Source organism: Aricia agestis, chromosome 13, assembly GCF_905147365.1.
Source record: "Aricia agestis chromosome 13, ilAriAges1.1, whole genome shotgun sequence".
In the NCBI taxonomy this organism is placed as follows: Eukaryota; Metazoa; Arthropoda; class Insecta; order Lepidoptera; family Lycaenidae; genus Aricia; species Aricia agestis.
In genome coordinates this window covers 7998587-8011035 of record NC_056418.1, presented here as the reverse complement: position 1 = coordinate 8011035, position 12449 = coordinate 7998587, and the positions used below count along the sequence as shown (strand labels likewise).

The following is a 12449-nucleotide window of genomic DNA, read 5'->3' as shown; positions in this document are numbered from 1 at the left end:
ATAACCAACCCTGAAAATGTGACAATTTATTCTTCTTTTGAGTTGTTATTTTCTGGATTCTCAGTATCTTCATTGGAGTTTTCACTATCTGAGGCAGATTGAGAGTCTGTTTTGCTTTCTGTGTTAGGTTTCTTTGCTTTTTTAGCTTTTTGCTTTTTCTTTAACCTTTTTGCACGCTTTTTGGCAGTCATTTCTAAGGCTTTCAGTCTGTTTTCTTCTATTTTCCTATGATATTCATCATCTAGCTTTTCCTGTAAAATTGATATTTTATAAACAATTTTCTTTAATAAATATAATAACTTAATGTTTGTTTTAACAATAAAACAAATGATAAAAGAATCCTATGTCCCTTTTGTGGGATGGGCGTCAATGTTAAGAATTCTATAAAAATACCTTTTCACTTTTTTCCTGAATGAACTTTTGTCTTGCATACTCTTTTCTTCTTAAATGTCTGTAAACGTGAAATTCGCCAGAGCCGGCTCCAGCACTTGATCCCATCACATTGCGTACAAAGTCAGGAGGCGGAGGTAAAGATTTTTGCCTTGGTCCATCCGGAATCACTACTGGCTTATCCTAAAACATACAAAGTACAAACTTACCTTATACATGTAACAGCAATGTTAATAGAAAATACGGCGTAATCATTAACTTCGTAAAGAAACTTACAGGATTTTTCATTAGTTTTTCCAACTTTAGTCTTTGTAAATCGGTAGCATTTTTTATCGTTACCGGTTTCTTTTCTTCGGATGTACTATTATCTTTTTTATCCATTATTTTGTTTATAAAAATAACGCAATTATATACTTATAAATAAAAACTTTTGAAGATAAACATAACCTCTTCTTACAAATAACAATATGTCAATGTCATTACTTTAGATCCACAGAGCACTTTATTATATACTGGAACTCTAGTTCTTCTTTCTGATTTGTGTGGTCTAACTTTTTGCCTAGCCTCCACCATTTTTCCAGTTAAAAAAATAATGACCATGGTAATTTTTTTGAGTGATTTCAAAATATAGTCCTCATAGCCCTCATATTATCCATTAGATCTTCCTAATTCCCACTTTACAAAATAAACATGAAAATCGATAATAAAATATGCCACGTCTATTCGAATCGCGAAGGCGCAACCCTAATTTCACCTTGTGAAGGTCGAACGAGTGACACCGGCAATCATTCAGAGGACGTGAAATTTATCAACTTTTATCGAGAAAAGTACTAGTAATATTGTTTTATTCTCGTTTTATCAAGTAAGTGATTGTGTTTTATAAATAATATTTTGTATACAAATCATAGTTTTATATATTTACACAAATTTGGCGCAGGGTGTATTAGGTAATGTCAAGTTCATTTTCATATTAGAATTTAGAACACAGGAAATAAAAATTATTACATATAAAATCAGTAACAGGCAGAATTACTTAGCTTCTTTGAGTTAAAAGCGTCCCCAATCAGCTTCTTTGAGTTAAAAGCGTCCCCAATCATTTCAGATACTTGAAGATGCCTATCAAATCGATCAAAGCCCGTCAAATCTTTGACTCCCGCGGTAACCCAACTGTCGAAGTTGATTTGGTAAGAACTTTTTAAACTAAGTAAGAAATAAATAATATATATGAAATATTCAACATAATATGTTGTAAAATTGCTGACTAATTACAACAATGTCCAAATATTCCCTTCCACTTTAGGTAACCGAACTTGGCCTTTTCCGAGCAGCCGTGCCCTCTGGAGCATCCACTGGTGTGCATGAGGCTTTAGAGCTGAGAGACAATGTTAAGGGAGAGTACCATGGAAAGGGTGTCCTTACTGCCATCAAGAACATTAATACCATAATCGCACCTGAACTGATTAAAAAGAACCTTGAGGTTACTCAACAGACCGAGGTATATAATATCTGATTGCATTATCTCCCATATTATAGAATTTGCCTTATATGTTTATAAAATATGTAAATATGTTTTGATGATGAAACAAAGATGCAACAAGTTTATATATTTATTTTATTAGTCACACATGTACACACAAGTGTACATCTTACAAAACAACAATTATAGCAGTGATAAAAATAATTTACCCTGTTGTTTATTTTAGATTGATGAATTTATGCTAGGCCTTGATGGCACTGAAAACAAGTCTAAACTTGGAGCAAATGCCATCCTGGGTGTCTCTCTGGCCGTTGCTAAGGCTGGTGCTGCCAAAAAGGGAGTACCACTATACAAGCATTTAGCTGATTTGGCTGGTAACAGCAACATTGTGCTGCCAGTGCCAGCATTCAATGTTATCAATGGTGGATCACACGCTGGCAACAAGCTGGCTATGCAGGAATTCATGATTTTGCCCACTGGTATGTATTATATTCCCTATTTCTTAAGTGGTAATGAAAACCACTAATTCTGTATTCAATTTTTCTAAGATTGCATTGTTATCTTTCTCTTTGGCAAATGGCATAGTCACATATCATAGAAGTTGATTCATAGGTAGATGGGGGACCTACGTACTTTGGTCGCGTTATGTCAAACCCACACAAGCAAGATCACAATTTAACATTGAATTGACATGATCTGACCAAATGACGTTAGTCTGTCAACTGCCTAGGAATCAATTTCCTCTATGGTACATTATGTAGCTTTCCCTTCTTCAAATTATGTTTTAAAATAATCTTTGCCTAATATACTTATTTTTATACATAGGTGCCTCCTCATTCAGTGAAGCCATGCGTATGGGCTCTGAAACCTACCACCATTTAAAGAAGATCATCAAGGACAAGTTTGGCTTGGACTCCACAGCCGTAGGAGATGAAGGTGGTTTCGCACCCAACATCTTAAACAACAAAGATGCTCTGTTCCTCATTCAAGATGCTATCAAAGCGGCAGGATACACGGGAAAGGTAAAATGATTTGTATAATTAATTTGAAAAAGACATGTTATTTCAAAATGATAAGTAAAGTATTTGTAAAGGCATACATTTGAATACTTGTAATGAGTGAATAATTAGCTTAAATTTTTATTTTGTAGATTGAGATTGGTATGGATGTAGCAGCATCTGAATTCCACAAGAACGGAACTTACGATCTTGACTTCAAGAACCCCAAGTCCAACCCAGCTGACTATTTGTCATCAGACAAGTTGGCTGAGGTATACCTGGACTTCATCAAGGACTTTCCTATGGTTTCCATTGAGGATCCCTTCGACCAAGATGACTGGGCTGCCTGGTCCGCTCTCACTGGCAAGACTAACATCCAAATTGTCGGAGATGACCTTACTGTAAGTATTTAAACCTAATATTGGAATATTCACACTTACTCAACCTAATAATTATGATATGTCTGGAACTTTGTCATAAATTCTTTTTTTTTAATTAATTTTGTTAATACTTGTAGGTCACTAACCCTAAACGCATTGCGACCGCTGTAGAGAAGAAGGCTTGCAATTGCCTGCTACTGAAAGTAAACCAAATTGGCAGTGTAACAGAATCCATCAATGCACACCTACTGGCCAAGAAGAATGGTTGGGGTACCATGGTTTCTCACAGGTAATTTTTTTTTTTTTTTAATATAGATGTAAGTGTTTATTAAATGTTTAAAAATATATACATTATTATTTTTTGCTTTAGTATTATTTTACGACAGTTTGTAGGAAATTTAATAAACTTTTAATGGTAATAAAATATTGTATGTATTTTAGGTCCGGTGAGACAGAAGACACATTCATCGCGGATTTGGTAGTGGGTCTCTCTACAGGCCAGATCAAGACTGGCGCGCCTTGCCGTTCCGAACGTCTTGCGAAATACAACCAGATCCTGCGTATCGAGGAAGAGCTTGGAGCTGACGCCAAATACGCCGGAAAGAACTTCCGGAACCCGGTCTAAATGTTGCAAGATTATCATGTAATCATAATCTAGCACAAGCAGTATAACCAGTAAATATGCATTCTCGTGTAGAAATTATACATAGTTAACGTATGATTTGTTGTGATTGTTTTCGGCGTAAAGGCATAGACTACCAGGAAATATTTATTTTTTCGTTTGATTTGAATAAGTTTATGATAATAAGTTAAGCCAAAATGAAATTATACAATAAAGTGTCACTCTTAACTCTACTTGTGGCTTTTAATTGTAAAAATTTGACCTTTTACAATATTATGTGCAAGTATTTTATAGACTTGAGCTGAAATAAAGAGAAAGCGCTTTCAGTCTTTAGTATAGTTACCAAGTTGGGCGTTTAAAAAAATTTTTAAAATCTATACCGTACCTACAAAAGCTATAGCTGATTAATGTCATTCTAATTATAGTCCGTCAAGAAAGTGAAGAAATTAAAAAGTGACAACATCGTAGTGTCATCCCTTTTTTCTTAAAGGCAGTCACAGTTCACGGCGTATATTATAAGTTTATGTTCACGGCAGTCCGCCGGCTTATGTAGGATAGTGAATGGGCCACTTTAGATTCATTTTTTAAAGGGATGACACTACGATGTTGCCACATTTTAATTTCTTCACTTTCTTGACAGACTATAAATTAGAAAATGCGACAAGGCTTTAAATGAACGGGGGCGGGAGAGCTGTTGGTAAAGGAGAACTGTCAAAAATGACGTTTTTGTGTGATGGCAGCGTTAGTTCCTTTTTTCGCCACGTTCAATAAAGCCTTTGTGGAGCTGTCAGTAGCGGGTAGTCAGCTTTTTGGCCTGAATTTTGGCCATTTTTGGATTTTTTGGCTTCGAATCAATAATATATAATCTGTGGTATGACAGCGGTCAGCTGTCAATACTTAATTGTCAGTGTCAAATGTTGGTCAAATGTCAAATAAATTCCCAAAAACACCTGATGTAACAAGATCAGTCCACTAAATAACTTTATTATCGGTAAAAACTACAGAAATACCATGGTTCGAGTCACATCTTTACTTCTGCGGGTGCCAGCAATAAAGTTTCGCAAGGGAGGTGTTCAGTTTTCACCTGCAACCCCTGGAGTATCAATGCCGTCCTCGCAAGCAGCAGCAGCAGTAAGTTCTATTGGCTTTTAGCGAATAGTTCCGTGACAAAACTTTATTAATAACATCGTCTAGAATTTAGGATTATTCGTAGGCTATGAAACAACTTACGCTTTGATAAATTAACAGACTTCTATGTAAGCTAGTGATTTTGGTTACTCTTTGATTCATGATATTATAAGGTTGAAACACTTACGGATTTTTGTCGTGGAGCACTTTTATTAATCCACCTCGGCTTTAGGGCACTGTGAGTTCGTTCTGCGTATATCGGAACACAAGCAAAAATTGATTAATCTTCGGGTAGTTGAAGAACTTCAATGAATTGGACGCCTGTCACCTCAGTACACCCATGACCACGGCCGCTGTAAAGCAGCCGAAACATCGGGATTATTAAAAGTGCTCCGCCACAAAAAATCCGTCAATATTTCAACCCTTTAATATCATGAGTGATACTTGCGTGAACTTAAGAAATCAGTACTCTTTGATTTATAACCAATTCGTTTTTTATATAATAATAATATCTATGGACGCTTCACACCACGTCAGTCTGGCCCCGTGCTAAGTACCTGAAAGACTTGTGTTACAGACAACGGAAATACATTTAATTTAATATAAATGGCTAAATTTTAGAATCATGCCCAACGATTTTGTTGGGAACCCTGGACACTGGTGGTGAGATGGCTTGAATGAGCAAAACCCCCTCGTACCCAAGGGCGGATTCAGGGGGGGGGGGGGTCGTGGGGGTCATGACCCCCCAATTTTACTTAGTAGGTGAACCACTAAGTAAAATTTTTAAACATACTGATTTTATATATTTTTATAGATTTTATTTAAGACTTAAAAAAAAAATGATTTTGTTATTTCAATATACTTGTATCTATTATAATCCAAATTAAATCATAAGTTTTTGTGTCTTGACCACGACTATGTGATGGCTGGCCCAAAGCTGGATCCGCCTTTGCTCGTACCACTATAAAGCTTATAAAGAATATAAAGCTTATAAAGTCCGGTCGCCGGATAGAGAGAAATTCTACAAAATATAAGTATTAGGCTTACATTTGTGTGCATGAAAATGATATACATATCAATCAAATGCAAAGAGTGTGTTGCCTTTGCAGCAACAGACCTACAAGCAGATAGATTCTACTACAATTCCTAATTGTTTCTTTGTAGAGCCCACGGGCACAAGCCGCAGCAATGAGCAGCGTAGCCATTTCGGACGTTGATCTACCTCCACGGTACAGAAGACGACCCTTGTCTCAAGAGGAAATAGACATCATTAATGGTGGAGGTGTGGCTTAATACAAATATTTCAGGATTGTACTTTATTGTTCATAGCAACAAATTACTGGTAAATAATTTATTTATTTGTAGACCAAATATCTATTGTTAGACACATTCTAAGTCTTTAAATACATGTTATAAAAATATTATTTAGTTTATTTTTTTTTATTTCATAAATAAATAACTTTATTTCATAAATAAAAGTAAAAACAGTAGTTCATACAGTGTATTAAAAAGAATAATATAAGGATATCAAAAATATTATTTTAAAAACAAACTTAACAGAGATTCTTAATTTATGACTTAAATTATATTGTAAATGCTTACAACTTACTTTGGCGTATAATCAACATACAAAATATACAACACATAAACTAGACTTATAGCTAGGAAAACCCTAATAATATCTAACATTGAGTTTTTCGCTCTGGATGGACCACATCTGTGAAGCCGGCCCATTGTACGCACCATCATGGTTGGCATCAAATTTAATTATTCCAAACTTGGCAAATTCGTTTTTCCACTTTGTATGTGGTAACGTTAGGAGTGTCTCAACAATTGACTTCTTAAGTTCATCTGAAACAAAAAAAGAAATACAGAATAATAATTCATTACTCATTAAGTCATTAATGGTTTGCCGGATTTTTCCAAATGTTCTTAAATACTTTTTGAACAATTTATTTGCTAAGGTTAATAATTACTACCTAAATTAGTAATCTATTGCTTCACAAACTTTATTGACGTTTTTTTTTTAAAGTACCGTTTTACGTATGATGCAGTACATGAAGTATGGCTAATAACATGGTATGCATTCTTCTCTTTAACAAGTAAACTGCCCAGACACTTGTGTCTAAGTGGGAGCGTTATCATTATCCAATTGCGATATCTAGGGACTAGGTACAAATAAACCGACCAGTTATTTACGTCTGACCAGGTTTGTTTTGGAGAATATTCAAAAGTAATACAGAAAGAGGCACCAAAAACCAGCTATAATGATCATAGCACTTGCATTGTATGTGACAATATGGCATACTTATTATCATTCACGCATTTTTCTGGTGTCTAGATTCTAGACTGTTGTAATTACGATAAATCTCCTAGCCTATAAAAATACGAACCGGAAAGTCTCGAGTTGACAACCACTGGGTAGGGGGGTAGGCGCCCTAAAGTTTCCAAGGTAGTGATGTCCCTTCCTCCGTCTTGCATGAATTTCTTGGAATACAGGAGCGTGGTCGAGTCAACCGCGGCCCACTCCGCTCGCTTCGTTAACACCATTTGCGCTGAAGCTAGATGTGACCCCGACTCTGGAAAGACATTAAAATCCTGAGGGTGAATATAGTAGAATTATTCATAGTCTCATAATATCTATGGACACTTCACACCACGTCAGTCTGGTTCCGTGATATGTAAGTACATGAAGGACTTGTGTTATGGCGGCTCTCGACATAGGCGAACGCGTTGGCCAACGCGTCTGCAGACGCGTTGGCCCAATGTGTAGAACGGGCGTTCGCGCGTTGGCCAACGTCTAAATACCTACGGCCAACGCGCGAACGCCCGTTCTACACATTGGGCCAACGCGTCTGCAGACGCGTTGGCCAACGCGTTCGCCTATGTCGAGAGCCGCCATATGTCGAGAGCCGCCATTACGGTTACCCGACAACGGAAATATATTTTATACTTTTATACTATGTAACATATATTTAAGTTTTTTTTTATTATATGATACGTGACATATTAATACACATCCATGACCCAGGAACTTTGAAAACTTTTTGTTCCGTCGGCGGGATCCGAACCCGACGACACACGGTTTGAGCTACCAATAGCCCACCAACTGAGCCACAGAGGTCGTCATAGACCAATTATTGTGATTATTATGTAGACAAATAAATATTTTTTAAGTTTCATGATTACCCATCGTGAAACATGTAGAAATTCTTGAGTATCTCTGTCTTTTGTCACTCAAGAGTCAGGCACGTGATGTTGAGTATTTGCTGTCTCTGTGATACAGGTGTGCCATATTATATCTAATATTTTGTCCCCGAGACTTCAGCAAAAGAGACAAGTTGCGATAGATCATGAAATAATTTTAACGTGCTCTTTAACCGCGCTAAGGCGTTGAGAAAAAGTTAATAACATATTGTGTAACAATGTCTTAAGGCGAGGATAAACCCCAATTTGTTATTCCGTGACTCCCGGTTTACCTAGTTCCAATATAATAACGAAGTGTTAAAAAATATGAGATATAAAGCACGATATTTGAAATACCTTAAACCATAAACATTTTAATAAAACGTGATACTTTGGCTGTAATTAATTTACAAACTCACTTCCGATAAAAATCTATTTCATCGAAATATAAGTATTAACTAGGATAATTGTACATTTTATTTGAATAAATTGTTAGTAAATCTATATTAAAATGCCCTTAACCGAACAATTTTGTTTCTTAATATTTATTTCCAAAGATATTTAAAAAAACATGAAAAATAGAGAAGATCCGCCCGAGTAACTGGAGTTTTATGCTAAGCTAAAATTAATCTTATTGCGATGCGTATACGCTTGGTCTTTGGTTGTGTGCAAGGTTATCGTTTTGGATTGAGATTAATCCCCGCCTTAAGTTCGCAATTAAAATGATACATACTCCCATACAACAAACATAATTATTTTGGACTTTTTTGCTCGTAATCAATAATGGAAAATTGGCAATAGCTAGGCACTTACTAATGTACGGTTCCGCGCACGAGGACCGGTCACAATTTAGTAGACATTTTAATAATTTCAAAATACTCTTACAATCTATACTAATCTATACTTATAATATTATAAAGCGGAAGATTTGTAAGTTTGTTTGTTTGTTTGAACGCGCTAATCTCAGGAAGTACTGGTCCGATTTGAAAAAACCCTTCAGTGTTAGATAGTCCATTAAATGAGTGGTTGATGAAACTTAATTATGATGAAACTGAAAACCTGCTAACATAACATAGTGTTAATAATTACTTGTTAAGCTCCTAAACATAGACTCACACAAACACACACACGCACACGCACACGCATACACACACACACACACACACACACGTGCGCACGCACACACACACACACACACACACACAGACACACACAATAATTATAAAAGCTAGTAATACAAATTAGTTTTTGTTTTATATATATATTTTTTAATGTAGGTACAACAGGGTAACCTAGTTTGGGCTCCTGTCTCCCACACAAGTCTGTATAATATTATGTATGTCATATTTTTAATTTTGTATTTATTTTCTTAATGTACTTGTTGTGGGAGAAATAAACTTATTTATTATTATTATTATTATAGTCCATTTATCGAGGAAGGCTATCCTACTAGTCCTACTAATCCTACTAATATTATAAAGGCGAAAGTTTGTTTGGATGTATATGGATGTGTGGATGTATCGATGTTTGTTACTCTTTCACGCAAAAACTACTGAACGGATTTTAATGAAACTTTACAATAATATAGCTTATACATCAGAATAACACATAGGCTACAATTTTAACCTACTTTCAAAATGGGGGAAGTGTTATGTTCGTTTTCTTATGTTCAACGATTACTCCGCCGTTTGGTAACAGATTTTCAAAATTTTTCTTTTGGTATAATGTAGGGTATCATCCCAATTTTCGGAAATTACTAATTTACTCGGGCGAAGCCGCGCGGGAGGTCTAGTAGGGCTATAAAAATACCCGATCACATAATCAAAATGTTTTGTTATAATTATTATCAATTAAGTATGATTAAGAGGAGTCCACACCGCCCTTTTTTCCATACAAACATTGTCCCCTGTTTCGTCCCTGGATAATGCTAGTAGAGTTATATTTTTTTTCCTGAATATCTACGACCAGTAATACAATGTCCCTATGTTTTCTTTTTTTCATAATTTAATTATTAAATAAGATATGAAAGTTCAAAAACCCAAAAAATTGCCAGATTTTCCGCTTTGTTCAAACATCCAGAAAACAGATTTGGCTAGATTTTACAAAAAACATAGGAACACAGCTCAAGCAATCTTTACTGTAAAAAGTACTTAAATCGGTTAAGTTTTGGAGAAGGAATCAGGGGACAACGAATCGTTGATTTTCTGCAGTTGTCTCTATCGCGTTCTGCGGTATAGGCTTGAGGTAAGGGAGACAGCTATAGATATTACACATACTTTTTTTTCATTTCTCCAGCCCCTCGTGTATCCTCTTAAGTACAGAAATCATAAAAATATTACTCACTCAGTACCGAGCCGAAAAACGAAGCATTTTCACCCTTTTCCTTTAGAGTTTTGAGCACTATTTTACTTCCACTGAGCGACTCCTCGTTGCTGTAAGCGTAAGTGCAACCTCTCAAATCCAACAATGTATTCACGTTGTGAGCTCTAGAAAAATTATGAATTCACGTGTCTATTAGATTTGTTTCCGAAGACCACTACAATAATTATGTTAAGTTAGAATACTCGTTATCAGTAAAATGACACGCCTGATAACAGCTAATTTATCTTTGTATTTATTTTTGAAGGAATTCTTCTAATTGATATAACTTCGTCTATAGGCTATAGTTACCTACTTGTTATAGGTGGTAGTCCAATCAAAACTTGTTATCGCCTTATCTTAACTCTTAAGTTTCATTAAACTACCATAATTGTCTTAAGATTGTCACTACAGAATAGACCGTTTATTTATAGTTCAATGTATTGGATAAAAAATGTAAATGAAAAGTTTCAACAATAATAGTTATACCGGTCTATTAAGAACCTGATGACACCTGTTAAATTGATTCAAATAAATCTTACTTTTTATCGCTGTGGATAATGATATCGGAGAAGTATCCAGGTTTGTTTTCGACGTTCATTTGATGAGCGAAAACTGGCGTGACGGGTAATAGCTGCATGTGTTCCTTGTGTATATCCCGCAGGCGTATGTACGCTGCGGCCGTCATGAAACCTACGAATGAGAGAGTTCATTAAACCTTTGTCAAAGTTCAACGCATTACACGGTAGTCTTATCTCATTGTTTAGTCGTTCCTAGTATCTTCTGGTTCACTATATTTCTGTATATGTTACATGTTTGTAGCTAGGCACTTTACTAGCGCAGTTGTTTGTTGATTGTTTAAGGCTAGCGGAAATCCAATACTCGTCCTATTACGAGAACTCGAACTGTTTAAAGTAGGTAGTAATGAATAAACAAAATTTGATGCCCCAAGGCTACTCACCTAGGTCAACTTTGTCGGTCACAAATGGGTCCGGCCGCCCACTGAGCGGCCCGGAGCTCCGGCTCTCGTACTGTAGGATCGCTTGGACGCCGATACTCTGCTCCAGCACCTCCATAATTAACTCGTACAATTCTACCGGGTGCGTTGGGCACATGTAAGTCACAATTCTAAGCTCCTTTTCTCCAGACATTTTGTAAGTACGAGCCAACCTTCGCAGGTCCTACCGACAAATAAATGAAAGGCGAAGTAACTTGTTTATACGGTGCGGTATTATCGGTGTAAGTACTCTGTGTACAGTCGAGTGCACGCTGCGGCCACGAATTAGCCGGTAAGTATCATCGCGTCATGCACGTGAGACGCGCGTGAATCGAATTATTATAACAGGTACATAGGTATTATCATAGGACCAATAGCTTAATATTGTGAGCTTTGTAACAAGTACCCTCATCGAAATGTTGAATGCTCACAAACAAATTAGGAAAAGGTAAAATCGTCTGAAATCAACCTAAAATATATATTCATCATGATCTACTGTCATGCGAGATGCTTAGCTTGAAATTAATTTAAGTGTTGCATCATGCACGCTCAAGTTGTGTTTAGATCGATAATAATATATACAAGTTATCAATGCTAGAATCCAGGAGCTAACCCGCATCCGCCAAATTGATTGAGAGTACCTACATAATAATTTCCTACCTTATAGTGCCAGGAATGGATAAAATTGTAAACTGTTTTTGTGGCTCATGGGTCATGTCATGAGTCATGACTGTGTGTTTTATTATGTTGTCGCAGCTGTTGTTTTCTAAAATATAAAGTTTCTGCCTGTTTCTGCCAACTCAACTCTTCATTTCTGTCTCTTCTAGGTTATAAAATATAGTTTTAGCAAACACTTTTTTTGGCCATTTCCATAGTTGTATGATATAGATTCCAGAGGTAGAAGAAAATGTCA

General features: G+C 36.0%; 4 protein-coding genes across 4 annotated transcripts; 2 read left to right on the top strand and 2 right to left on the bottom strand.

Annotated features, from left to right (window-relative positions):
• Positions 1-6: 6 nt before the first annotated feature.
• LOC121733117 (PRKR-interacting protein 1 homolog) lies at positions 7-830 on the bottom strand. The gene is made up of 3 exons (XM_042123276.1): positions 667-830; positions 394-573; positions 7-251 (listed from the first exon to the last, which is right to left on the bottom strand). The coding sequence occupies exons 1-3, from the start codon at positions 769-771 to the stop codon at positions 27-29; spliced, it is 510 nt and encodes a 169-aa protein (XP_041979210.1). The 5' UTR covers positions 772-830; the 3' UTR covers positions 7-26.
• Positions 831-1119: 289 nt separating this feature from the next.
• Positions 1120-4090, top strand: LOC121733451 (enolase). Its single transcript, XM_042123713.1, has 8 exons — positions 1120-1252; positions 1493-1574; positions 1691-1885; positions 2094-2346; positions 2693-2889; positions 3018-3266; positions 3383-3534; positions 3687-4090. The coding sequence occupies exons 2-8, from the start codon at positions 1503-1505 to the stop codon at positions 3868-3870; spliced, it is 1302 nt and encodes a 433-aa protein (XP_041979647.1). The 5' UTR covers positions 1120-1252; positions 1493-1502; the 3' UTR covers positions 3871-4090.
• Positions 4091-4790: 700 nt separating this feature from the next.
• On the top strand, positions 4791-6416 carry LOC121733459. Its single transcript, XM_042123724.1, has 2 exons — positions 4791-4995; positions 6160-6416. Exons 1-2 carry the CDS (start codon positions 4879-4881, stop codon positions 6286-6288), a joined length of 246 nt encoding a protein of 81 aa, XP_041979658.1. The 5' UTR covers positions 4791-4878; the 3' UTR covers positions 6289-6416.
• Positions 6417-6514: 98 nt separating this feature from the next.
• LOC121733455 lies at positions 6515-11941 on the bottom strand. The gene is made up of 5 exons (XM_042123719.1): positions 11501-11941; positions 11082-11232; positions 10525-10667; positions 7389-7574; positions 6515-6846 (listed from the first exon to the last, which is right to left on the bottom strand). The coding sequence occupies exons 1-5, from the start codon at positions 11688-11690 to the stop codon at positions 6668-6670; spliced, it is 849 nt and encodes a 282-aa protein (XP_041979653.1). The 5' UTR covers positions 11691-11941; the 3' UTR covers positions 6515-6667.
• Between the last annotated feature and the right edge of the window lie 508 nt (positions 11942-12449).

Bases quoted from the DNA above. Each gene is read 5' to 3' on its own strand.
- LOC121733117 (XM_042123276.1), bottom strand. From the start codon at position 771: ATGGATAAAAAAGATAATAGTACATCCGAAGAAAAGAAACCGGTAACG. The intron at 574-666 runs GTAAGTTTCTTT...TGTATGTTTTAG, and splicing joins AAAAACTAATGAAAAATCCT to GATAAGCCAGTAGTGATTCC. The intron at 252-393 runs GTATTTTTATAG...TCAATTTTACAG, and splicing joins TTCAGGAAAAAAGTGAAAAG to GAAAAGCTAGATGATGAATA.
- LOC121733451 (XM_042123713.1), top strand. From the start codon at position 1,503: ATGCCTATCAAATCGATCAAAGCCCGTCAAATCTTTGACTCCCGCGGT. The intron at 3,267-3,382 runs GTAAGTATTTAA...TAATACTTGTAG, and splicing joins TTGTCGGAGATGACCTTACT to GTCACTAACCCTAAACGCAT. The intron at 3,535-3,686 runs GTAATTTTTTTT...TATGTATTTTAG, and splicing joins GGTACCATGGTTTCTCACAG to GTCCGGTGAGACAGAAGACA.
- LOC121733459 (XM_042123724.1), top strand. From the start codon at position 4,879: ATGGTTCGAGTCACATCTTTACTTCTGCGGGTGCCAGCAATAAAGTTT. The intron at 4,996-6,159 runs GCAGTAAGTTCT...GTTTCTTTGTAG, and splicing joins CGTCCTCGCAAGCAGCAGCA to AGCCCACGGGCACAAGCCGC.
- LOC121733455 (XM_042123719.1), bottom strand. From the start codon at position 11,690: ATGTCTGGAGAAAAGGAGCTTAGAATTGTGACTTACATGTGCCCAACG. The intron at 11,233-11,500 runs GTGAGTAGCCTT...TCTCATTCGTAG, and splicing joins GACCGACAAAGTTGACCTAG to GTTTCATGACGGCCGCAGCG. The intron at 7,575-10,524 runs GTGAGTAATATT...ATGTCTTTCCAG, and splicing joins GTTTTTCGGCTCGGTACTGA to AGTCGGGGTCACATCTAGCT.